General features: G+C 39.9%; 2 protein-coding genes and 2 non-coding genes across 4 annotated transcripts; 3 read left to right on the top strand and 1 right to left on the bottom strand.

Moving 5' to 3' along the window:
- Positions 1-66: 66 nt before the first annotated feature.
- Positions 67-21,137, top strand: skic3 (SKI3 subunit of superkiller complex). Its single transcript, XM_061728950.1, has 41 exons — positions 67-86; positions 805-897; positions 1,005-1,148; positions 1,385-1,476; positions 1,602-1,677; positions 1,760-1,906; positions 2,131-2,229; positions 2,392-2,500; positions 3,030-3,170; positions 3,287-3,385; positions 3,565-3,689; positions 4,556-4,642; positions 4,747-4,850; positions 4,982-5,108; positions 5,337-5,516; positions 5,685-5,809; positions 5,909-6,159; positions 6,298-6,400; positions 6,550-6,732; positions 6,917-7,067; positions 7,151-7,229; positions 7,527-7,588; positions 7,673-7,729; positions 7,831-7,899; positions 8,236-8,310; positions 8,542-8,683; positions 8,794-8,887; positions 8,987-9,064; positions 9,769-9,893; positions 9,981-10,104; positions 12,542-12,766; positions 13,018-13,090; positions 13,279-13,332; positions 13,965-14,076; positions 17,829-17,957; positions 18,040-18,164; positions 18,251-18,415; positions 19,000-19,152; positions 19,734-19,864; positions 20,404-20,533; positions 20,749-21,137. The coding sequence occupies exons 2-41, from the start codon at positions 808-810 to the stop codon at positions 20,827-20,829; spliced, it is 4,716 nt and encodes a 1,571-aa protein (XP_061584934.1). The 5' UTR covers positions 67-86; positions 805-807; the 3' UTR covers positions 20,830-21,137.
- On the bottom strand, positions 21,104-27,151 carry LOC133450824 (uncharacterized). Its single transcript, XM_061729729.1, has 3 exons — positions 27,088-27,151; positions 24,674-25,395; positions 21,104-22,105 (listed from the first exon to the last, which is right to left on the bottom strand). Exons 2-3 carry the CDS (start codon positions 25,333-25,335, stop codon positions 21,442-21,444), a joined length of 1,326 nt encoding a protein of 441 aa, XP_061585713.1. The 5' UTR covers positions 25,336-25,395; positions 27,088-27,151; the 3' UTR covers positions 21,104-21,441.
- trnai-aau (transfer RNA isoleucine (anticodon AAU)) lies at positions 23,339-23,412 on the top strand. The gene has a single exon. It is a non-coding gene; the product is annotated as a tRNA-Ile (tRNA).
- Positions 26,075-26,148, top strand: trnai-aau (transfer RNA isoleucine (anticodon AAU)). The gene has a single exon. It is a non-coding gene; the product is annotated as a tRNA-Ile (tRNA).
- Positions 27,152-27,385: the final 234 nt, after the last annotated feature.

The raw sequence follows: 27,385 nt of genomic DNA on the forward strand, positions 1-27,385 counted from the left end.
AAAATTGTTTGCTACTAGATGTGTCTTTTATTTTGAAATTCCACCGTGTCTTTCACTTCCGGGCCATCTCGGCGACAACGTAAACAGTAGGTGGAACCAACTTCTATACGTTTCTCCAAAACCTGAAATATTGCAGCTATCGAGCGCAATAAACGAACACTTTATTTCATATGGGTTAAAATTTGCAGTCATTTCTCACTGTAAGTTAGTTTTAAATGTTGGCAAAATAACAGCTGATGCCAAACCGGCTAGCTAACCTAAGCTTATAGTTGAGTCATTTCTTAATTAAATCAGTCATATATCATGTATCATATCATGTACGCTGTAGACGTGGACTTAAAACACGTTCAAAATGTTTAGGAAGGCCACTATTTAACGACAATGTGGTTATTTGTATGGACCCATAAGGCTGTAATGTTATATAGCATTAGCCTGCAATGCAAAAACTCAAAATCTTAACTAGAATATTTGTCTTATTTCTAGTTAAAATGTCTCATTTTTAGTCAAAAAAATCTCATTACACTTAAAACAAGACTCATCACTGGAAAAAACAACAATTTTCACCTGTTTCAAGTAGATTTTCACTTAAAATAAGTAGCAAAAATCTGATTTTTCTACTTATTTCAAGTGAAAATTTACTTGAAACAGGTGAAATTGTCAAATAACAAGTTATGTTTCTGGTAATTACTCTTGTTTTAAGTGTAATGAGATTTGCTACTTTGAATGCAGCTACTTGTCATTGCTGTCAATGTTTGTGGATTTAAGTTGTGACACTATTTACTTTAAATCATCTGTTGTGTCCAGAATATGTCTAGTAAAGAAGTGAAAGCCGGACTGAAAAGTGCCAGGGAGGCCATAAAAAACAAAGAATTCAAAGAGGCACTAAAACACTGCAAGGTAAAGTATCTCGGACAAAATACTTATAGAAGTGCAATTGATGAGTATTCCTTCTTCGGGAATGGAAACGAAGATATTGTAAACATTACTTTTCGATGTGGTTTCAGGCTGTATTGAAACTCGAAAAGAGTAATTACAATGCCTGGGTATTCATTGGTTTGGCGGCCAGTGAACTGGAGCAGCCAGATCAGTCGCAGGCTGCTTATAAAAAAGCAGTGGAGCAGGAGCCGGAGCAGCTGCTGGCCTGGCAGGTAAGTTGCTGGTCTCTTCTGGTATTTTATGTAATGCTCTAACTGATGTCTTATGCTAAGATCACTTACATATGCTAAGATCAATTACAATGCTGACAGCATCTAGTTGAACAATTACTGTAAAATTGAATCACACCTGCAGGTTCCTTCTTGCAGATTACGCTTCATATTTTGCTGCTTGGATCCCTGTGACAAGTAATCTACCTCATTGTCAGTAATGCATATTTTTGCCGTAGGGCCTAGCAAATCTTTATGAAAAGACTGATCAGTGGGATTTCAAAACCGAGCTGCCCAATGTCTACCAGAAGCTTGTTGAGCTGTATGCAAGGTCAGATATGAAACATTTTTATCAAGAGACTTTTCCTATAATGTATTCACACTGATGTACCTTCATGTTTGTGTTGTTGTTTTCATGTATTGATTTGTTGTAATATTGATGTTCTCAATTCACAGTTCAGATAAAACCAAATGTTATGAAGTGATCAAAAAGTTGTCAGAGATTTATCAGTCGGACAGGGAATATTTAAAGGTATGCGCATTTCGAAGCATATTTGCAAGATTTTTCTTTTGCTATACAATACATGTTAATGCTTGAATGGATTTGTGGACAGCTGGCAAAGGTTTGGCTTCAGCTCGTGCAGCTGAAAGAGGAAGAGGGTGTGGATAAGAGGGAGTTGGTAAAGCTGTTGCAAGAAATGACCCAGCTCCTTTCAGACTGTCTTAATGAGGAGGAACAGAACAATGAAACCCAACATCATGTAAGACTTCCCCAAATGTGGGCTTAAACTCAACAATTTTATGTGTTTTAACACTTTGCAGCACAAACTGTATGACTTCTGTTCATCTAGACCTCTAGTCTAGTGCACGTCAATAGTCAGAATTTAAGCAAAATATTCCTTGCTGTGTAAAATTAACCATCATGTTTTCCCCACTGACAAACAATTACAAGTTTTTAAAAGTCTGATTTGTTTGTAATCATCAGGTAATTACAGCGTTTGAGAAGGCCATGGTTCTCATTGAACCTATACCAGGAGAAGAACACAGGAAGCTCTCAGCTGAATATGTAAAATGTCTGTCCAAAGTAAGTGCACCCTTTCATGTCAGTCTCCCCCTCATAGAAACTGAACGAACATTAAAATGTTTACTTGTTCATCAAAATAGGCTACTTCAGCCTTTGCCATGTTTTGATAGAAATCTCTGTTATGTTTTGTTTGACTTAATTATAAATTTGGTCTTAATACAGCTGCCACACGAAGAAGCAAAAATGAAAGTGGCATGCCAGTCAATGCTTGGACTATACCCCAGTCAAAGTTATCCTCTTGAGGTCCTCTGTTGCCACTACCTGAAAACAGGTAAAACACTGTTGCCTTTTATATAACTTTTACAAGGTTTTGAATGTCTTGAAAGGTAGCATCCAAACAAATGACTTCCTTTAGAAATTGTGCCCCCTTCATTTGTTCCCTATCGTTGACATGAAATTAACATAAATAACCCGGCAATTTGATCAGTTAAAAAATATGTTTGGTCTTATGCATCATGTATATTTCCATTTTGTGTATTTTTCACTCCTTACACTTCCATCCACCTAGTGCAGCACTGTAGCCTTAATGTTTTTTTTTTAAGTTATTTAAATTATTTTGATCAGAACAGTGTTTTTTGCCCTTGTTGGTAGAATTATAACCAAAGAGGAGTTGTTGCTGCTGTCTTGTTATATCTGACAAGTTTTAGTTTTTGCTGCTACACATAAACTGGGTGGATGATGGCGGGGTTAATATTGGTCTGGTCCTTTGTCCTGACCAGTGAGAAAATTTGTTTTCATTCAGATTACATGATGGGAAATAATGTAAAGAGTCTTATTAAATGAGATGGTTTCATTTAAAGGTAGTGTGGATGAGGATGCAGTAACCTGTTTCTCCCGGCTCCTGGATCTGGCTCCCAACTGTGGATTAGGCCACTTGGGTTTGGGTACCAAAGCGCTGCAGGAGGGGAAGTATAAAGATGCTGTTAACAACCTAGAACAAGGTAAGATTTTACTTGGGGGAAAAAAAAGATCAATTATTTTTATGCAATATTGAGATGAATAAGAGGTCGCCATTCTCACTGTGTTTTTCCTTTTTCTTTCTTTTTATTAAAAATAGGACTAAAGAAAATGACTTCAACAACAGGATGGTATAGTTTGGCTGAGGCTCAGTTTAAATTGCACAGATACACAGATAGTGCTACATCATGCTCCCAAGGTATATATGCATATTGGTTCTGTGTAATAAGTAGTAATTCAACTTTGGGTCATTAAAAGAAAAAGACTAATAACTTATATGCTTGTGAAGGACAGGGGTATAAGTTTCTACCTCCAAAGGATAACTGTTATCTTCTTCCCCAAATCACATACTTAACTTCAGTCTGTTTACTCTGTTAGGTTTGAATTCCTGTGGTCGTGAAGACAAGAAGCTGAGCGACAAACTGCTGAGACTTAAACTAGAAGCTCTAGTGAGAAGTGGAGGAGAGAAGGCTGCAGATGAGGCCTTTGAGTCTTTTTCACAGGTAACTGACATTTCTGTATATGCATCATGTATATATTGGTATTACTTTTAATTTTCTTTTTGATAAAAACATATTGAAGTCATAAAAACTTTCTGAAATGTATACATTATAGTGTAAATCTGGTTTCAATTGTATAATGGCAATAACAAAATAAGACGCTCAGCCTTTAGATTTGTCCAAGACCTGCTCCCACAATCTCTTCATAAAGAGTTGATTTACAACATAAATAACCCTTATTCACATTCATTAACCAAACATCTCCATGTTGACTTTCTTTTATTTTTTTTTTATTGCACCATCTCCACTGACGAGTCATGTAAAATCCTGGGATAACACAATACAAACTCGATAAACACTCACAAACCAAATAATTTCTGCCTACATATTTTACTAATTAACCACATTGATAGATTAATGAATAAATCAACTCCAGGACAAATCCCTTTTCTTGCAGTGCTTTCCTCTGCTTCCCTGCTTCATCCTGAAGCCAGTCTTTGCTGGACTCCTTTTTCATTAGAAATTCTCAAACTCATTTTTATAACCTATTTAGAATTATGACAAATGTACTTTATCTTATAAGTTAACATGCATCTTTTTTCAGTCCTGTTTGTTTTTTGTTTGTTTAATATCCAATGTTGTCAGCAGTTGTTAACCTCTAATGAAGATGGAAAGTAATCCAGACTTTGCAACTGGGATGTCATTGGTAAAACCTTTGGCACAACAGGAGTAGCAGTTTTATTTTATCATTGTGTCCTCTAAAATAATTAATCAGTTTAGTGTGTTGATTGTATCAACATTGATAGAGTAGTGTGTGTATAGCACAGCAGAAAGTTAAGTTTTCATGTCTTTTTTTTATTTTTATTTAGATTCCAGAAAGTGAAAAAGATCCAGCTCTATTAGCCCTGAAAGGACGTGCACACCTTAACAAAGGGCAGATTGATCAAGCTTTCCAGGTTCAAAACAATTTTACCTGCTGAATTCCACAAATATATAGATGTCATATTTTCTTATCCAGTGTAAAAGGTGAAGTGGTGTAAATAAAACCTTTTTTCCCCAGGTCTCATCAGATTTGATAGCCTCTGACCCAAATCTGGCCCAGGGGTTGGCACTGAGAGGACTGGTGTATTTGGCTAAAGGCCAGCAGCAGCTGGCAGAGGAGAGGTGAAACAAAAAACACTTTGTTTCTTAACATGCTTGGTTTTTACATTTTACCTTCCACCCAAATGTACTTTAATTTCTGTGCGACAAAAGAGTTTATTCACTTTGTCATTTCTTGCACCTCTATGGCGAAGTTTCATAAATGCTGTAAAGCAGAGCCCAAACTGTGGAGAGTATTATTTCTTGCTTGGAAAACTCTACTGGGAAATGGGAGCAGAGACCCGTAATGACCGGAGCAAAGCCCATACAAACTTCTTAAAGGTTTGTATGATTATACTTGTTATAATGTTGGATTTGCTTAAATAGAGAATGCTCATACTTGCTCTGTTTTTGAATAAATAAAAATATCACTTTTTTTTTAATCATTGATGGTTCATTGTATAATAATTGACACTGAAGGGCTTAACCTTCAAATAACATTTAAGACGCACACAATAATGTCTTTTTCAGACATGAATGAAATCTTTGAGCTTTATTTGTGTATTTCAGGCTGCAAAGTTCGATCCTCAACTTGGTTCTGCATTTTGCTACCTTGGACATTATTATCGGGAGGTGGCAAATGATAATAGTCGTGCACAAGGCTGCTATAAAAAGGCCTTTCAGCTGAACAGTGATGATGCTGAGTCTGGAGCCGCTTCAGTTGATCTCAGTATGGGGCAAGGAGACATGGTGAGTGACCTCTGTTTGGCGTCAAACAAAAAAAAACAACAACTATTTCTTCAGAAATGTTGTCTTGTTGGTATTTTGCAACATAATAAACAAAGGTCTATAGCCTGCCTTGACATTCTCATACCCCCTTCCGCCCATCAATTTTCTTTTTTCTCCTAAACAACACAGGACACTGCCTTGTCACTTCTTCAGTCAGTGATAGAAAAAGCCACCCCAGGCTCAGCGAAATGGGCCTGGATGAGACGAGGCCTGTACTACCTGAAAGTTGGAGAACATCAAAAGGCCATAGCTGAGTAGGAACTGTGAATCTGAGACAGTTAAAAAGATCAAACTAGATATCTTAAATTGAGGGTATCATCTTTTTAATCTTTTCTTTTTCTTCATATATATAGTTTGCAGGCTGCTTTGAGAGCAGACCCTGAAGACTGGGTGTGTTGGGAGTGTTTAGGGGAGGCCTACCTAAACAGGCGGAGTTTTACAGCTGCTCTGAAGGCCTTTGGTAAGGCCCATCAGCTTCAGCCGTCTTCCATCTACAGTGTCTACCAAGCAGCTGCTATTAAGCAGACTCTGGGCAAGTTCAAAGAGGCAGTTGCAGAGTACCTGCAAATCACAGCACAGCGGGACTATGTTCCTGCTCTTAAAGGTAGGCGTTTCATTAATTGTACCAGTGTTTTAAAGTGCATCTCTTCTGTTGCAATGCTTTACACTTTGTTACATATTTCAGCCAGCTAATCCATCCAAACATGGACATTTAGTTTGGTTTTTGTGATGTGTTGTTAAGGCTTAGGGGAGTGCCAGCTTTCTCTGGCAAAGTGTTTGCAGGAGGACTGCAGAGATGGAGGAGCCATTGACCTCATCCAGCAAGCAATCCAAAATCTCTTCAGGTAAAGACCAGATTTACTTAACTTGCAAATATTTAGATGGAACCTTATTAATTATATATTATTATATATTATATTACATATTATATTATATATATTAATGTCAGACACAGATTTTAAGTTTCAAACCTCCATCCATATTTACTCTTCAGAGCCGTGCAACTGCGACCAGACCTGTCTTGTTTATGGAAGCTGCTGGGAGACGCCTGTACTGCAGTGAGCAAAGTTTCACCAAAAAGAGCCCAGGTTCTGGTCCCAGCCTTCCTGGTTGGATCTGACTCCAACACTCAGGGTCATTTACTGAACAAGGCTGAGACGCTCAAAGTTGGTGAGAGGTATGACTGGCATTAGCTTATACCATCAGGAGTCATATCGTACATTTTCAAGATCTATACGTTCTGACAAAGTAGACATTGATTAATATGTGTTGACATAATAGATTTCTGTGACCCTTGGGTACTGCATTCAAAACCATAGCAATCACATTCTGCACAGTAAGAACATGTGTTCCTTTTGCAGGTGCTATGTTCGTGCTTTGAAGCTGATGCCTGAGGTCCCAAGCCTTTGGTATGACCTGGGACTCAACTACTACCACCAGGCAACCAGCCTATCTTGCCCCACAGAAGGAGACCAGAAATCCCCATCTCTGGACCTAGAAAAGGCCCAGGAGGTAATGTAAAGAATCCTATGCAACAGGTGAGCTTTTCTGTTCACAGAAAATGTCTTTCACAATGATTCTCTTTCTCTTTCCAGTGTTTGAAAAAGGCCATCATGATGGAGAGTGGGAATCATAGCTACTGGAATGCCCTGGGTGTGATTTCAATGAACAAAGGTAACTATTTGTAGAAGAATAATAGTGATATGTTTTCAGAACCAAAGGTGTAATAATCTGTCTTCAATCTTTTGCCTTGCTCTTAGAAATCAACCAACCCTAGCGTATAAATAGAGCTACAGTCAGCAGAATGCATTCAGTCATTTCACTGGCAACTGCAGATAGAATTCACTGCACCATTAACCTCAGTATTAGTCAAGTTATGGATTGATTAACCTTCATTAAATGGTATTAGAAAATAACTAGAGTACTTAGAATTGACCCCTGGCCGAGAAATTAACACTCTTTTCCCATCAGGTCTGGAGAACTATACTCTGGCTCAACATTGCTTCATCAAGTCCATACAAGTTGAGCCAAATGTATGTACATATGAAAAGTATTTCTATAAAGCACTCTGATGTTTTTATGTGATCATTATCGTTTCTTTTAATATATCCATACAGAATGTTGTTGCATGGACAAACCTAGGTGCCCTGTATTTGAAGAAGGACAATATTGAGGTACGTCTGTGATACATTTTTCTTTTATGCAATCTTTAATTTTTGCTTTCGTCATAGCTGGTTGGTATTCTAATTATTCAAATGTGGATTTCTTGTCTTAGCTTGCGCATGAGGCCTTTAAGATAGCTCAGTCTTTGGAGCCGCTATATGTCAGCTGCTGGATTGGACAGGTAATCTTAAAGACTTCATTAACACAATGTCATAAATGTGACACTATGAAATGTCAACATAGCAAATGTTTACTCTGCCTGGGGGATATTTTTCATAAACACAAACAATATTCAGATGTGTATCCTATAAATGTATACGTTTATGCCATGTCATTCAAAATAGTTAACTGTCGAGTGATTAAAAAGCTAGTTTTATTGTTTCAGTGGTGGAGGATGTGTGGGTGCGGGGGCTGTTAACTGTAGTGAAACAGAAAGAACTGGTTTATCTGTGTGGTCTTTTGATCTTTTGTCTAAATCTGTTTTAATTATAGTTTAATGCTTTTGTTATCCCACCAGGCGCTGATAGCAGAACGCGTAGGAAGCTATGACACCATGGACCTTTTCAGGCACACCACTGAGCTCAGTACACATGTGTGTGACATCTCAAACCATTTCTATTGTCGTCCTCTCTCTTTAGCATGATAATAACAGTCTTTGCCTCACCTTTCTTACTCCACACAATTTTCAGCTCAAAGCTTTTTACTGCTACCAGTAAGGAATTAGCAATGATGCGTGGATGTTGAGCATTACATTCCATTCCCTGGGTTTGTATCGCATGCCTGTCTCTCCAGTCTTCAACAAAATATTTCTATTTCTGTTTAGATGGAGGGAGTGAAAGGGTACGCCTACTGGGTTTGTTCAACCCTTCTGGATAAGAGCAACAGAAACACAGAACTGTACCGCTACAACATTGTACAGATGAACGCCATCTCTTCTGCTCATGTGGCACTTAGCAAATACACAGGTACACTATCTACTAATGTGCTGATGTTTATTCAAGACCACTGATGTTTTGGTTTTCTGTCAGTTTTCCGGATACTGTGTCATGTGACATCTCTTATGCATCCCATTCAGAGAGAATCCAGAATGACCCTGATGCCTTCATTATGCTGGGCTATCTTAATGAGCATCTGCAGCTGAATCGGCAGGCCTTACAAGCATACCAAAGGTGTGAATCACACTGACTGACTGCTGGTTGAACGATGAGCATGCATTTCAGGAAAATTATGTAACTATAATTTTATCATAATCTTAAATGTCTCCTCAGAGCGGTTGAACTGCTTCAGTCCATGTCCTCTCCAGAAAAGCTGGCCTTTTCTCTTGGGAGCTATGGCCGTGCTTTATGGTAAAAACTTGGCACACTTGAACCATCTTCGAATATACTTGCCATATATACAAATTAGGGCTGGGCGATATATCGAGATTTTAATATATATCGATATATTTTCAAACACGATATGGTACAAGACAATATCGTTTATATCGATTTAAAAATTTAAAATGATTTTGATATAGCTTATTTTGTGACAAATTGACTTGAATGTTTTATTTGAGATTTGCACAAATGTTTTGTTATTTGCACAACTGTCAACCTCAGTGGAAAAGTCTGCCTGTTACTGTCTACACTGTATTAATTGCACAGTGTATTTTAATTTAATTGTTATGCAGGAAAGGGATATTTGTTTTATTTTATTCAAAGAAGCATTTTTATTCTATATATGCAGGCAGTTTATTTTTATTTCATTTGTTTTATACATTTTGATATTGTGCAGACCTCTGTTAATAAAGGTACCTGTGTGACATTTGGCACGAGGCTTTGTATTAAAACTGACTGTTTTTTTAAGGGTTTGCCTCAGAAAAAAATGAAGCTAACAGAGATGCTAGGCTATAATGCTTTGGGGGAAACCCCAATTAAGGCACAGAAAAAATATCGATATATATCGAGTATCGCCATTTGGCTAGAAAATATCGAGATATGACTTTTGGTCCATATCGCCCAGCCCTAATACAAATGTTGACTCTTTGAATGTTCCATTGTGTCATTTCCAGCAAGGTAGACCAATGGGAGGAGGCGGTGCATATTTATAAGTCTACTCCACTGCAGGAGCTCAGTGACCTTGTTGGGCTCGCTCTGGCTTACTGCAGGGCAGGGCTCTTCCCTGAAAGTATCAGTGGTAAGGAGTGGGGAAAACGGAAAATGTATTTGTTTACACAGCAAATGAAGTATATCAATGTGTTGTGTGTGTTTGTGTGTACCCTAGCCTATGAGCGTGCCTTAGCTGTGGCTTCCAGTGAGAAGGAGAAGGCTTATATATTGACTGCTCTGGCTCTGCTGCAGCACAGGCAGGGCAACCTAGATGCAGCTAAGACTCTGCTTTTTAAATGGTGAGTTTCTGTGTCACCGGACAGTTTTTTATGTTTTTTCTCCTTTACTAATTAGAAATATTCTTCATAGATTGATCATTGTGTGCTTTCCTTGCCTGTTGACATTTATTATTATAGTTTATGCAACAGTTGATGTGAATATAGAATACACAGATGATACATTAATCCTGAGTCTGTTGTATGCCAATGATAGCCCTTCTGTGTATCTCCAAGAGATCACATCTTTTGTGGACTGGTGTGAGAGTAACCACCTGATCTTAAATACTCTTAAGACTAAGGAAATGATCTTTGACCCCAAAAAAGTCACTGACCACGTACCTGTAGCTATTGGGGGGTGTACCATCGATCAGGTAAACTCTTATAAGTACCGTATTTTCTGGACTATAAGCCGCTACTTTTTTCATAGGTTTTCAACCATGCGGCTTATACAAAGGTGCGGCTATTCTGTGGATTTTTCTTCCACCGCTCGGGCGCTCTAACCGGAATTAGAATGAAAACTAAGACAAAATAAATTCAAAGAAGAATACGCTACTTCTTCTTTAGCAGATAGAAGTAGGTAGAAGTAGATTTCAAACAGATAAATAGATAAATAAATAGCGGTTATTTTCTCTTGGTTCCGTCCCGTTTTAATCAGCAAAGTTGCTGCCGTGTTAAAAGACACTGTTAGGAAAGATCTATTTAGGTACAAACATGTACATCATTTACAGATCAAAATGGTTCTGTACATGTAGTAAATATCTAATCTAACAACAGAAATATCTGCGGCTTGCATACCTTTTTTTTTAAATAGAGTGGATGCGGCTGGATACAGGTGCGGCTTGTATATCTTTTTTTAATTATTTTTTAAAAAATAGAGCAGATGCGGATTATATACAGGTGCGGCTTATAGTCCAGAAAATACGGTACTTGGGAGTCAAAATAGATAACTTGCTGAAATGGAACATACATGTTGATTACTTATGCAGCAAACTAGCACAGAGACTGCACTTTCTTCGCAGGCTGAGACTGTTTGGAGTAAGCTCCACAATCATGATGACATTCTATAATGCTGTCCTTGGCAGTCTAATTAGGTACAGTATGGCAGCATGGTATGTTGCACTTCCTGTTCAGCTCAAGAACAAAATCCACAGCTTAATGAAAGTGGCAATGAAGATAATCGGGCACAGCAGCTATCCACATCTACAGACTATAAGGAGAGGGTAGTAGTTCTGGCCAGAAGCATCCTTCGAGACCCCTCCCATATCTTACATTCTGAGTACGAGCTCCTGCCGTCCAGGAAACGGTTCAGAGCCAGTAAATGGAAGAGCAATCGTTACAATCTCTCTTTTCTCCCCACCTCCCTGTCCTTATTAAATAAACTACCTGTCCTCCCTTTAGAGGGCAGTGTCCCCACCGGGACAGGTAGGGGACAGGAACAGACTTGATCTGCTATAACTAAGCTGCTGACTGATCTGTAGTAGTCAGTCCTTGTTTTTATATCTTTATTACCATGCTGCTAATGAGGAAATAGCTTGTTTTTATTCTTTGTTCTTGCTTTTTTCATACTGTACTAGTGCTGGGCGGTATGACCAAAAATTTATATCACGGTATTTTTCAAAATTATATCGGTTTCACGGTATATCACGGTATTTTTTTTTTCCTGCACAACTGGGTGTTAACCACATTTTCTAATGATTTGGAAAGGAATTGCTGCAGTAAATTGGCTTAGAATGGCCTATTTTACTGTCATGAGGAGGATGCATAAATCAAATAAATTTGATTTAGGCATCCTTTTCAGAGAAAAAAATCTTTTACAAAATTACAAGGTAGAAAATATTTATTGAACATAAAAAAACTGAACATTTTTTAATTTCCCAGCATTATGTTGTTTTGGTTCCACCTCCTGGTGAACGTTAGGTAAAATTCTTATGTGGTTACTTTTGGGTTGGCCAACGATTTATGTTTGTGGTGCAACAGGTATGGGAGCGGTCAGTCTATTTCCTTATATTACAACGCCGTTATTAATTGTTCCGTTTTTTTCCCACTTATTCCACCGAACACCGAAAGTTTTTTTTGCCATTTTCGGCGGAACAATTTCGGTTACCGAACAATCGGTGCATCACTACTGCTAAACAGTCCCCTCACAAACAGTGTCCAGCGGCGCTACGTTCCCAACGTTGTGTGCGCTACTCACCGGTATTACGGTATATGAAAAATTCATATCATAAGAAAAATAAACACCGGTATTCGGTATGAACCGGTATACCGCCCAGCACTATACTGTACCAATTGTGTTTATACGGTAATTTCCTGCATTTAAAAGAATGATTTTTGCAAGGAAATGTCTTCTGATCATTAATCTCATTAAATCATTGTCAGAAGGAGAGTGTTTGGAAATATCTTAATGTAAATGGCAATATGAACCAAGTGTATGTGTGTGTGATCTCTGTGTCCGTAGCTCGATGTTGAAGGAGCCAATCCCAGAGTCAATTCTGTGTTTATGTGCTCTGGGTTTGGTCCATGGCGAAGCTACTCTAGCAGCTGCCGCCCTTACTGAGCTCATAAAGCAAGGTTCAGGGTCCGGGAGCGTCGTGGAACAGCAGTGTCTACTCACCTGCACAGTGCTGGCCCTGCAGGGAAATTACAGTGCAGTACAACGAGAAGCCTCCAGAGCTGTACACAGGTATACTGCTTGTATGACTTGAAGAATTAGAGCCTAGTTTGAACAGAAGAGCATATTTCTACACATTATTGCTATATATAATATGTGACTGAGACCTAAAAGTTTACTAAAACACAATATCCCATAGGAATGTCAGTGGTAGCTGGTCAAGGATTGATATGTTATGTTTGCTAGTGTATGATGTGTCTGTGAATGTTTTTATTCATATAATTTACATTAATTCCACCTATATCTAACTTTATTTTTTACAGACATCCTGGAAACCCATCCCTTTGGGTCCTTCTGTCCAGAGTGATACCCCAGTACTACCCAAGAAAATCAAATGTAAGTTTGCATTCATCCGCAAATCTTAACGTACATCCCAAAGACAATCTCATAAAACCCAGGGATATTGATACACATTGAACCGGACAATGTTTTGAGTAATACTGTCAAACTGTAATACTGCTGGGTATTTGTAATATTTGATTTACAGCTTGGGCTATTTTTTCTTTCTTTCTTTTGTACTGCAGGGTGGTGCAGTAGCTGGTCACGTCGCTTGTCTTTCTAGTATGACCCAAGGAAAGGTACATTTTTGTTCATTTTATTTCAAATCCTGCCTTGGATCCATAATTTGACTGTGAGGATGTTTGGGTTACCATAAGGGAGGCTTCTCAGAACCTTAAAAGACAACAGATGCATTTAAATTGTATGCACCTATTTAACCCCACTAAAACTTTATTACATGGGTTTGAAGGAGCCTCATTTTGTGCTCAAAGTTCTTCTGGAACTTTCCTGCATATAATGTGGGATTTCTCACCAGTTTCACAGTTAGGGGCTGGTGTTGCATCAACGCTATCAAACCTGATATCAGTGTCAGTCTCAGGCACTCTGCCTGTTTTGTTGCAGAATAATTTTTCAGAACTAAATATCACTGAATGAAATGAGCATATTGCCTTGGTGGGCCTAACAGCTGCAGAAAAGATGATTATAATATAATAGAAACCCTCGCATGTGCTCAATATTAGACAGTGGATTCTTGTTTTTTCATATGTAGTATAACTGGAATTGTCAACAGCTTGAGTGTATGGAGCTACTAAGAAGAACTTAACAGTTACGGTAGCTTATGGCAACTGACGTTCTATATTTGTATTTGTGTTTGTGTCTATATATATATCATATCTGCTAAGCTGAACTGATCTACCTTGTATGACTGCAGAGGGCATTGTTGTACAGTGGAGTAAACCAACTGGCTGTCGGGAGACACTCTGGAGAGGACAAGCACAGGAATGCACTGAAGACCATGCAAAGAGCTGTGCTGCTCTGTCCTGGTAGACACACACACACACACACCTCCTCGGCGGTCCATCGTAGTCGAAGATGACGTAGCTTCCTTCTGGTGTGGTGTGTTGGGCAGTGGCTATCGGTGCTGGCGACGATGCCACTGTAGGTGACTATGAAGCCCAATTCTGGAGCCACAGATCCTGCCACAGTCAGGACATGTGAGGCCTGGGTCAGGAGGCTGAAGTGGTACTGGGACAGTATGTTGGTGTCGTCGTTGGCGCCGCACCGTCCGCTGCTGAGTGCGTCTCTCCTCAAGCTGTGAGACCCCTTCGTGGCATAAGGAACGCCAAAATGGCCGATCAGCTGCAGCTGACTCCAGATCACTGGGTTTGATGTTGCATCTCTTCAGGGTCTGTTTCAGCTGGTCTTTGTACCGCAGCTTTGGGCCACCGGGCTTCCTGTTTGCTGATAAAATCTGTCCATAAAGCACCTGACGAGGCAAGCGGCATCCAGGCATCCGGATGACATGACCAACCCATCGAAGTTGCCTCAGGGCTAGTGCTGCCTCTATACTGATGGACTCCGTGCGGTGGAGGATGTCAATGTGCGGGACACGGTCCTGCCAAGTGATGCCAAGGATGCGCTGTAAGCATCTGATGTTGAATGCATCAAGGCGCCTGACGTGGCGTCGATAAACAGTCCAAGCTTCTGACCCATATAGCAGTGTAGACACGCACACTGCCCTGTAGACAGCAACTTTCGTCTGTGTTCGTAGATGGTTATTTTCAAAGACGCGAGAGCGCAGTCTGCCAAAGGAGTTGGAGGCTTGGTTGATGCGTGCTTGGATGTCATCATCTATTTGGCAGGAAGGGGTCAGCATGCTTCCGAGGTAGCAGAACTGCTGGACAGTCTTGAGGGGTGTGCCGCAGATGTTAAATACGGGGGGTGGAGGTCGCTCTTGTGTCATGATCTCTGTTTTGTGGATGTTAATCACAAGGCCGAGTGAGCCGTAAACAGAGGACATGGTGTCCAGGGCTTGTTGCATAGCAGCCGGGCTGTGGGCCAGGAGAGCACAATCGTCTGCGTATTGGAGCTCGTAGATGTTGCTAACCAGGGTCTTGGTCTTGGCCTGTAGGCGTCTTATGTTAAACAGGCTACCATCAAGGCGGAACTGAATTTTCACACCACCCTCTTCCTGGATGGATTTGTGGAAGAGGAGTGTGGCTGCCGTCAGGAAGAGATTGAAAATCACTGGGGCCAGCACACAGCCCTGCTTCACTCCAACCTTTACAGGGAAGGAGAGAGATTGCTGGCCGCCAACAAGCACAGATGCCTGCATGCCACTGTGGAACTGCTTCAGGATGCTGAGGAATTTGGGAGGAACACCAAACTTCTGCAGTATAGTCCAGAGGATCTCCCGGTCAACTGTATCAAAGGCCTTAGTGAGGTCTATGAAGGTTATGTAGAGGTCCTTGTTCTGCTCCCTACATTTCTCCTGGACTTGACGTGCAGTGAAAATCATATCCAGTGTGCTTCGGTTCTTTCGGAAGCCACACTGGGTCTCCGGGAGGATGTCCTCTGTGATGTGTGTTGTTAGGCGAAGCAGCATTAGTTTTGCAAGGATCTTGCCAGCAATAGAGAGCAAAGAGATGCCACGACTGTTACCACAGGATGACCTGTCTCCCTTCTTTTTGTAAATGGTGACGATGTTGCTGTCTTTCCATTCCTGGGGAAGTGTCTCACTTTGCCAGATCTTGCAGATAAGATGGTAGAGCTGTCGCAGTAAGAGGTAACCTCCTTTCTTGAAGACCTCGCCGGGAAGTCCATCAGGGCCAGGGCTTTTCTTGTTTTTGAGACTCCTGACTGCGGAGAGAACCTCAGTGAACTTGGGTGGTTCATCGAGAGAGGGAACTGATGGAAGTTCTGGGAGAGCATTGAGGACAGAGGGATCCGAGGGATTTATTTTATTCAGCAGGGAGTTGAAATGTTCGGCCCATCGTTCAAGGATCTGCTGTTTCTCCTTGAGCAGAACAGAACCGTCTGCGGATCTTACTGGCGCGATATTTTGCCTTTGTGGACCATACAGGGACTTAACAGCATCATAAAAAGCGAATGAGTTGTTATTGTCTGCATGCCTTTGGATTTCTTGGGCTTTTCTGAGCCACCATTCATTCTCCATGCTTCGAAGTTGTTTCTGAGTCTCACTGCGGATGGCTTTATAGTGAGAGAGGAGAAATGGAGAGTGGGGGTTGGAGAGCAGTGCGGCATGGGCTTTACGCTTGGCTCCAAGAAGCTCCTGTATATCAGTGGAGCTATTGTCGAACCAGTCTTGATGTGGTTTTTGCGTGAAACCGATGGTCTCTGAGGCAGCTTGATGTATTGCTGACTTCAGTTTTGCCCACTCGCTTTCAATATCAAGGACACTGTCATCCTCCTCCAGGGTGGCGAGCCTCTCTGCCAGCTTACTGCGGTAGCGGTCAACGCACTGTGGAGAGTCCAGAGCCCTGCAGTCGAGACGCTTCCGGGGCTGCTGTTTTTTGTGTGGTGGTCGAATTTTCAGCTTTAGACTGGATCTAATCAGCCGGTGATCAGTCCAGCATTCAGCCCCACGCATGGCCCGAGTTATACAGACATCATTCTGGTCCTGTTGCCGAGTGATGATGTAATCCAGTAAGTGCCAATGTTTTGACCGGGGATGCATCCATGATGTGATGTACTTCTGTTTCAGCTGAAATATGGTGTTTGTTAGGATCAGCTGATGCTCAGAGCACAGAGAAAGGAGTCGGAGACCATTGCTATTTATTTTCCCCGTCCCATGTCTTCCGATGACTTGTTTCCACAATTTTTCGTCAGTGCCTACACGGGCATTGAAATCGCCCATTAGGACAAGTTTGTCGGAGCCAGGGATTTTAGACAGTGTGGCATCAAGCGACTCATAGAAGGCATCTTTGGTGTTTTCGTCAGCATCCAATGTGGGGGCATAGGCACTGATTAAGGAAGCAAAGCGACCTTTCACTAGGGGGATACGCCAAGTCATAAGCCGTTCGCTGATGCCTTGAGGGGACTCAGAGATGTTACTGAGTAGCTTGCTTTTCACGGCAAAGCCAACTCCGCGGAGTCTACGTTCGCCCTCTGGGAGACCCTTCCAAAAGAAGGTGTAGCCTTCACCGACTTCTGTGAGTGAGTCTTCACCAGAAAACCGAGTCTCACTCAGTGCCGCAATGTCTATGTTATACCTCCTGAGTTCATGTGCAATGAGAGCAGTCCGTCTTCGAGGTCTCTCCGTCCCGTCTTGAGCATCAAGGAGGGTGCGGACATTCCAGGTAGCCAGCTTCATAGTCATAGACTTTGGTTTATTGTGGTTCTTTCGACCGCAGAAAAGGGATGCCTTGGTGGCTGCGGTAGGCCACCCAGGTATAAACGGAACAAACAATTTTTGAGTCACCTTTTCTAGACCCTTCCCCTTTAAGGGGTGAGCAGTGTGGACCCTAAATAGGGCTGCTCAGGTAGACACACACACACACACACACACACACACACACACACACACACACACACACACACACATTCTTTAAGTTACCTCACTTATACAGTCTTAATTTCACATCTGAAAATGAGCATGTAGGCTTAAGTATCTGAAAGATATTTTTTGAAAATAATTGTGTTTGTTGGAATAGAGGGCTTTTAATTCCTATCAGAAAATATAATGACTTTGCTATTAAAGGTTTACTTACCAGACATGGTTATATGTTCTGCATATATGTGCATATTTGAGGCTTCAATTCACTATTTACTTCAGATGATCCGGCTACATGGGCGGGCTTAATGGCTGCCTGTCACACTGAGAAAACGTCCTGCTATCTCTCTGGTTCTGCTCCTCGCCGACAGTCACTGGAGCACACCCTGATGTCAGTGGTTTCCGAGAAAGGTGTGTCAACTGGGGCCACTATTACATTTAACATTTTTTTATTGGTGTTTAAATGAAATGCTGTAACATTTTGGTTTTCTAGTGCGCAATGTAGAGGAGATAAAGCGACCTCTGGCTCAGTCTCTGGAAGGATGGGTACTGCAACAAGCTGTGTCTGGTCTCATGCTCGATGGACAGCTGGAGCAGGCGGAGGCCCTCTGCACACAGGTGGAATACTAGATGGAATTTATCTCAGAGAAAGTGAAATTGTGCAGTGTTCTTATGTTTGTATTCCTCTGCGCTGTTTGCACCAGGTTCTGAATGTGTCTCCTGAGCACCCGGCAGTGATGCTTTCTCTGAGACAAGTGCAGTGTCAGCGACTCCTCATGGCTAACGGTGGTGCCATCCTCCCCGACCAAATACTGGAGCAGCTCAACAAAGCCGTGATGTTGAACCCCACCAACATTGGGGCATGGCACGTAAGTGGAGGCCCCATTATTTACATTTAAATGTGGATTTCAAATTACAGTATTTTAATGGTACAAAGTGATTGTATTACAAAAGTCTAATAAGTCATACTTTTCACACAAGCAAAACAGTTCAAACAAATGTTTACTTGATGAGGCTTTAAAATAGTGTGCCAGTCGTGGGTGGGCACTTGTTTAAATATTAGGGTTTGTTTATGTTTTTTCTTTATTGCTACTGAAAACTTAAAAAACATGTGCCTTTGGAGCATTGACTGTAGCGGTTTATATCAAAATGGCCGCATCTAGAAAGAAAAAAGGAGCAGAAAGAGGGGAAAAAACAGATATTGGCAGATAGTAGATGCAGCTATATTGCATACTTAAATAAGAACCGAAGTAATGCACTTTGATACATTTTACGTGGAAGCATGGTGTTTTCTATAATAGTATTTTTTCTTTGTCATATATGTGTGTGTGTATGTGTGTGAGTATGTATATGTGTATATATATATGTCTGTCACCTGTCCCTCTGTGAATTTCCTGCTCTTATTTCTTTTTCTAATAATCTTCATTTGTCCTGTTGCTCTCTCTTCCCTCAGTGGCTGGCTGAGGTGCATCGCAGCCAAGGCCTGCTGGTCCAGGCAGTTCTGGCGTACAGACAGAGTCTGCAGCTCGCCTCACAGCTGGGTGTGCACAGCTGCCAGGTAGCCAGCCTGCTCCGGCTTGCACTGCTCGCTCTAGGACCTTGTATGGTGAGTTCCCGAATAAAATACATAGAAATATTTCTAATTTTAACCTCATAATGTACAACAGCAAATTAACATTACTACTGTTCGTATTAATTATAGATAAGGTCATCCTGGACATTATGTAATATAAAATCAGGTTCAATTTTTTTCTCTTACTCAAAAGGTTTTTTTTTTTTATCTGTGTAATAAGAATCAGCTTTTAAATTATTTTAAGAGTTGCTTATTATCTTACACACACACACAAAGCCAGATGCAGCATCTTTTCTATATCTATACTAAGTGAGTAGAAGCAAAGTAGAGGAGATGAAAGATGAATGAATATCCATCTGTGAATCATCGCACCAACGAGTAAGGCCAAGTGGAAATGCAAACAAGACAAGAAAGCCTTTGTGATCTCACTGGTGTGCATGTTCTTTCTGTGCTTACAGGACAGGATATTTCTTATTTAACTTTCAGTGTTAAATTGTCCTGTACCATTTCCAGTTTTGTGAATGTGTTATGTGTGAATATGATATTGTTTTAGTGTGTATATGTGACTACTATCTAGCATCTGGTTTTACTCTGGGCTCTGTCTGGTTTCTAAGGCAGGTGTCCCAGGAAACGACTGGAAAGACCTGGTGGTGGAAGCCACTACTGAGGTTTTGAAGCTGGGTTCATCTCCCATGGCCCTACTTTTCCAGGCCCTGCTCCAGTGTGTGACCAAGATGGCTGCCAGGTCAGTGCCCCCCAGTGATTGTACAAGTCTCATGTATGTTGCAGATGCAAGGCCGTTCAATAATCATATCTACATTTTTTTTTTCTATTGGCATACGTACGTCATTTGTCATCTAAAGAGACTAAATCATATTATTCCTCAGACCTGAAATGTATCACATATGACATTTCAAGCCAATTATTTTGTAACTGAAAAGCAATCAACACAGTTTCCTGTCTTGTCATAATGACATGATTTCACAACTTTTTTTTTTTTTTTTCAAATACCACCTGAGTGCTTATTTATGGAGCATTCATGATGAAGTAAAATTCCTTGACAGCTGCACAAACTTATCTGTGTAAACCATGGTGACAAAATATCAGTTATGGACACAGACAGGCACATTTCAGTTTGCGATGGCTATTTGTTTCAGCTGCAGCTGGATGACAACACCAGTGACCACCAAATTGTTTTTGATGGGCAATTGGTACATGCAGATACATGTGCACAGCCAATATAATTATACACTGCTGATGTTTGTCCATGTCTGTCTTCTGCAGGGAAACAAGGCGTTTGCTGGAGAGGCTGGTTTACGTTTCATCTCCAGACTTCCCCGTGACTGTGGTGCAGGTGGCCAGTTGGTACCTCCTCAGACATCTGCATGCCAAAAATGACGAGGAGCTCATCAAAGTGAGTACACAGCTGCTTATACTGTAGATACTACTGACACCAGGATAGAACATTATTGTTATGAAGAATTTGTTTTAAAATTCCAGTTTACAATACTTGTAAAAACAGCTTTAACATTTGCATGATCAAGGTACTATAAGTCTTTTTTTGTTACTTTTACATTGGTTGTTTAGCACTCATTTGGCAGTGAAGATTTTTGTCTCGTCTCTGTGCAGGTCCTTTTGCATCATGCCAAAATGAATGGAGATGACAGACTGGTGGAGTTTCATTCACTGCTTACTTCATCTTCAGCCTGAATGTTGCAACCACATCACTGTCCAGTTATTCAGTGTCTGCATTATGAATTGAATATGATACAGCTAAGCAGCTTCGGCCCCAGGCCAAGAAATACTATCAGTTTAGTGTTTCTGCATATTGCAGCCAGATATGAAATATTAATAGTCAAGGCATTCTAGATCTGATCATCAAAATATGTTGTTTTTTTTTGGCTTTTCATGATTGATTCAGTAAGATTAAATATCTTTTAGTTAAATTAAATCGTGTTTGCTAATGTAATCATGACCAAATTCAAGCTGAAATAAAGATGTATTGCCGTGTACATAAAGATTCTCATCCTGATTGCTCTTGACCACAACACATAACAGTGAGCTTAAACATTTCAGTTTATTCAAGCTTCCTTAGAAAATATACAAACATTTTCAAGACAGTACCGTAAGTATTTCAACATATCGCACAAATACAGTTTGTTGCAGATGAAGAGGAAAATGTGTGTCCCGTATTTGAATTATGATTACTACCTGAGATTTATTTTAATAACATTCAGCATTAATTTCCCCTCTACTCTGCCTGGTCACATGGAAGTGGATCTGTCTCACAATTGTTCAGATCTTCAGGCTTTTTACAGGCACTTAATTTCTTGCTGAACAAACATGCTTGCTCATGAGCACGCAGATGTTTTGCCCACATCCCCAGCACTGTTGCATGATGTGTGGAGAACTCTGCAGCTCCTTTCTCTTGCAGAGTGAACACCCATCCGCACCCCCAGCTCCTTGACTGGGATCCTTAACGTTATTAGCGACAAGCTGTTTGAGCTCTGTCACTACATTGTCTGGGGCTTTAGCAATGCCCACAACTTTGACGTTTTTTGGGTCAAACACGCAATCCTCCTCGAGGCCACTGGGCACAGCTTTCATACCGCAATTGGGGGGAACCCAAGCAGTGTCGTAGCCTTGCGTGCTCCAGCTGTACTGCATAGGATGATTGTCTTTGTCTATGCGTTTCACACGACCTACACGTACATTCAGCTCGAGGCTAACCCGATCTGAAGGGTTGTTCTTCAGTGGATACCGCTCTGCTTTCTTCCTGTCGCGGCTGACATACACGCCCTTCCCAAGCATGCCGCCAGATGACTGCTGAAAACCATTGGCAATGATGAGGCGTGCGTTGGCAACGCTGGTGCCGTGGTACATTGTGTAGACACCCCGATCTCTGGGCTCCTGGCAGGCCCCCAACTCCACACGAAGAGAGTCGTCATCATAGTGCACATCCCAGCCGTAAAACTGCACCGACATCCTGCTTTAGTAGGGCTGTTCAGGTGTAGCTGCAAGCCAGTTCCTCTGGAAGAAATTAAAGACTGAATTATGGTTCTGCGTTAAATCGACGCAGAGCCTACGGCGTAGGGTCTGCGTTGGTGTAACGCGGAACCATAAATCAGCCTTAACAAAGTTAAAAACTGCTGCCCCACGGTAAAATGTGGTCTTGATGATGATGAAGATGAATTAATTTTGAATTTGATTTTTTATTTCGAACATGTATATAAAAAAATAAATAAATAAAGAGTAACATCTTCATATTCACATATGTTCGAAAAAAATGAGTAGGAAGAAGTATACACTTTTTCCTAGTTCCTACCCCTTATAACTTTGGCTTTACATTATTGTTCTACACAATATCCATATAAATATATCTCACAAATATATACGTCTATATAAATACTACGTAAACATGCCTATTACTACATAATTATCCATATAAGTATATAGAAAATATAAATATTACATAAATATATCAATATATAGAAATATATAAAAAAAATATTATATAAATCTATATAAATATACACTATATAAACTACTTAAATATCCCTATAAATATATATGCTATATACCTAATAAATATATAACATTATATATAATATATATTACATAATTATAACTATCCCTCTCAACATATAATATATACTACACAAATATCCACATAAATATCTAAACATATCTTAAGCAAGTATAATAAACCTTTTTCCATATTTTATTTGTTTCTCACACTCCTCGTTAACCCATTTCCTCTTCCATATAAATCATTTTTTTGTATCTCTTTTTAAACAGATTTATGTTAATACTTTGTTTCATTTCCTGCTCCAAACTTAAATAAGTACTTAATAAAAGTAATCCTCTCATACAAGCTTAACTATTAGAAAGAAAATAGACCCTAAAGCCGACTTCCTTTTGCTACGTCGGTTAGATCGCTTTTACCACAACAGTATGTAATAAAGTAAGCTTGAAATGCGCTGTTAGACTTTTAAGGGTTTAATTTGAAATATAGAAATATATAGAAGAATAAACTATACAATATATTCAGTGATTTTAATTATTAATCTACTCAACAATGGGTAGCTCACCGTCAGAAGACTTCTTACTTCTTCGTTTCCCATAAGTTTCACTTTCTGTCAAAAGATAACTCCAAACAACCACGAGTTGTCAGCATTTGCGTCCTGTCATGAGCTGCTGTCGTGTGCTTGGGAGACATGGCCGGTTAGCTCAGTTGGTTAGAGCGTGGTGCTAATAACGCCAAGGTCGCGGGTTCGATCCCCGTACGGGCCACTTAGTTTTTCTCCCTTGTACTTTCCCCTTATAACACCGCCCTAAAATCAATTTTAAAATGCAAAAAAAAAAAAATTAATATACGCGCATACTTCAATCTTAAAGCCAGAAATATAACACTGAAACTTCAAGTTTTTATTCAATTCTCAATTGATTTTTTTTTTAAGTAATTTATTTCACTTACAAATACTGTGTTTTCAGATTCAGATCACATTTTTTCATTTTTTTTTAATTTTTTTTCCAAGTTTGGCAATTTTTTTCAGTTTCAAATCTTTTTTGTTCAGATTCAGACTTTTTGCCCTCATCTCACTTTGCCTTGGGAATGTAGAATGTGGGGACTAACTTTATTTACGCCACTTTCACCCGCTTGACACTAAAAACTATATCTACCAGATTTTGCCGTTCAACAACTACGGTCAATACGTCCCACGTCCGAATATGAAAAAAAAAAAAACCTGAATCTGAAAAGAGTATTTGTAATATGAAAAAAAAATTGAGAATTGAATCAAAACAAGTTTCGGTTTCAAATGTCTGGGTTTCAGATTCAAGTTTTTCTCTCAAGTTACAAAACGTATGGCCCTGGTCTGACTCTGCACTCACTTCCCTCTTGATTATTATACTTAAGTAGCCCTTAACTAGCAAAGAAAATCCTGTTGTATGTCATACAATGCAATATTAAGTCGATATATATGCTTTCAAATACGATATGATCTTGTATCGCATTTCTTCCGTACACATATCTATATTCTACTACACACACTTCATTCAGTGTTTCTGGACGCCTATCCTAACTGTCATCTGGTCACAAGAGTCATACACTCAGAACATGTTGCTGTAGTTTGGGAGATCAGGATTGTCCCACTTGTCCCACAACCTTAATTCCGTCTGCAGGGGAAACTATATAATGACGCTGAAACTATATGACCCTTAAATATGCAGCCAACGTGTTTTTTCCCAAGTAGCACACAGAGTTTTATTTTTACTGAAATCAACAGCTGTCAATATAATAATCCATAGTAAACAGGAAATATGCCAATTGTATATTCAACTTTGCACAAAATCATATTAAACTAATACTCATTGATGATAAAAAAATTTATTGATATTGACATTTGTTACAAATACATTTCATGCTTATTTTTTCCCCCCTATTTCTCAGTACATAATTTAAAAAGAAAAATCCTTAATCAATTATTACTCTTTGTGTCATCATTCAGTTTGTCCTGTCAAGACATTCCCTTCCCTCATCCCCTGTCAGGGTCATGGGCACAAATGCTTGGACATAAGAATACAGATGTTTTTCCCACACTTCCAGCACTGCTGCTTTACATGCAGAGAGCCCTGCTGGGTGTTTCTCTTACACAAGGAACATATAGCTGCAGCACCACCAGTTCCTCCACTGGCCATTTGGGATGCTTTTGCTAGAAGCTGCTGAAGCTCCTTCTCTATGGTTGTGTTTGGAGCCTTTGCAATGGCCACAACTTTGACTCTTGTTGGGTCAAAAACACAGTCCTCCTCACGGCCACTGCGCACAGTTACCATGCCACAATTGGGAGGTACCCAGGCAGTGTCATATCCTTTTGTGTTCCAACTCAACCGCAGAGGATGGTCGGCCTTGTCGATGCGCTTGACACGGCCAACGCGGACTCGCAGTTCAAGGATCACTTGGTCTGAGCGGTTGCCGGAAAGTGGGTAACTGGCTGCCTTGTTCATGTCACGGCTCATATACACGCCTTTTCCCAGCATGCCTTGTGATGATGGTTTGAAACCATTAGCAATGATGAGCCGTGCATTAGCAAGGCTGGTCCCGTGGAACATGGTGTAGATTCCCCGGTTTTGAGGTTTCTGCGATGACCCTAGCAGCACACCATGAAAAGAGGCTCCATCGTCAACCACTTCCCACCCAGAGAACTGCACAGACATCTTGATCTAAGAATGTTGATGACAGCCGATGTCCTTGAATCAGTCCAAAAATCTGCTGTTCTGTGAGAAAAATGTACATAGATTTGTCAGTGGACAATGAATAAATGTTTGAGTATTCACAATACTAAAGCTTAAGTCTCTTGTCTTCATTCCAATTTCCATTCTAGCGTTAAGGTCCTGTTCAGAAGTATTATCACCTTTCATTCTTCAATCATTAACTTAAATATTTTGAAGTCTTATTTAACATTTTTTTGTTGAGCTGTGTGCGAAACAGTTAAGTCTTTCCTTTCCTTTACGTTTTGTTGCTTTCTGACAGAACTGAATTGAAAGATTAATGGACATTCCTTTTTCTTAAAACCTAAAAACTGAACATGTAAATTATCCAGATCTGATCCAGATAGTGTTACTCCGTGGGGATGCCCTGGTCATTGGTGGGGTGGATCCTGGTTCTTTAACCATGAGTGTTTGTTTTTCTATATTAAATGTTGATTTTATGATGTAAAGCCCTTTGTGTAACTCGTGTATGAAAAGTGCTATATAAATAGTTTGATTTGTTAATATAAAAAAATAAAAATTCAATCACATCTCATTACTTACTTTCTTACTTTACTTACTTTCTTACTTTCTCCATCTATTTTTAAAAGTCAAGCTATTATACATTATACCGAAACGTAGTATGAAATTTCTCACGTGGGCGTAGGAAATAAGATGACGTACGTGACGTCATCCCCTTTCCATTGGCCGGTTAGCTCAGTTGGTTAGAGCGTGGTGCTAATAACGCCAAGGTCGCGGGTTCGATCCCCGTACGGGCCAGCTTCATTGCTTTTTTTAATTAATTAATTTTTTTCTCAAATGGCACCCGGAAAATAAGTCTCCACTTACTTTGCTTAAAAGTTTTTTTTGTGATTAGATAATATGATTAAGTATTACAAAAAATTTGCCCTGGACGTTAATGCAAGATGTTTTTAAAATAAGTCATCAATTTTACAGTAGGCTATGTGACGAGTCAAGTTTTGCTTTCTATCATGTTGGTTTCTTCTGATTTCTGGCCGCGGGAGCGCGCACAGCAGCCCGTTGAGCGATAGCGCTAAAACGTCAGATTTTCAGATTATGAAGCTCAAGAATGAGATCAAGTCATATTTAGGCAGAAACGACTTTTCCTTAACTGTATTTGGCCTTCATTCAATTTTTGGCAGGTGAAAATGCCTATTTTGTGTTGTAATGGTCCTTTAAAAGAGTTAGAAAGCAACAATGTGAGCTCTAGTATTTATATTATGAAGCTCAAGAATGAGATCAAATCATATTTAGGTAGAACATTTCATTAACTGTATTTGGCCTTCAATCAATTTTTGGCAGGTAAAAAGACCCATTTTCAGGGGAGAAGTCAGATTCTGGCAGGCAATCACTTTTTGGCACGACACCACTATCTAAAACGGAAGTTTATCATGTAACAGTTCGTGGATTCGATGCCCATTTGAGGCAATTGTGCTCTACTTCATTTCCCAAGTAATACCAGAGACGTTCTATAATGTATAGAAGATCTTTGGTAATACATTGTTCGAAAATAAAACCAGAGGTTTGTCGTGTATCTTAAAGTTTAAACATTCGGCATGTAATTAGCCATATGTCCTTATATTCCAATAAGCCACTGGAACCCATACCATATATTTAATTCTAATATTTACGTACGTATTTGAAATATTTCTCTTGAATCTAGAGACATTTTAAGCTATTAGATGTTAGAAGGCTTACCGTGACGAGCAGAGAAATCTAAAACTTTTTCTTTCTGTTTTAATAGTTTCGTTTTCATTTTCAAACACGTCACGTGGTCATTAACCCTTAGTTGAGTTAGTTTGAGTGTGGTGCAAGTAACTCAAAAGTTATCATAAAGTTTAATTCCATCTCCACCTTTTACATTTTATGCAGCAGATAATAATTCGTAATTTTGTTCACAGACTGACATCTATTCTCTGAAACTGGTGTTGTGCCAAGTAACTACGTTTCTGATACTTCACCGCAGTAAACCCTCTCCTCGTCCGTAATGAAATCC

Source organism: Cololabis saira, chromosome 9 (genome assembly GCF_033807715.1).
Source record: "Cololabis saira isolate AMF1-May2022 chromosome 9, fColSai1.1, whole genome shotgun sequence".
Classification (NCBI taxonomy): domain Eukaryota; kingdom Metazoa; phylum Chordata; class Actinopteri; order Beloniformes; family Belonidae; genus Cololabis; species Cololabis saira.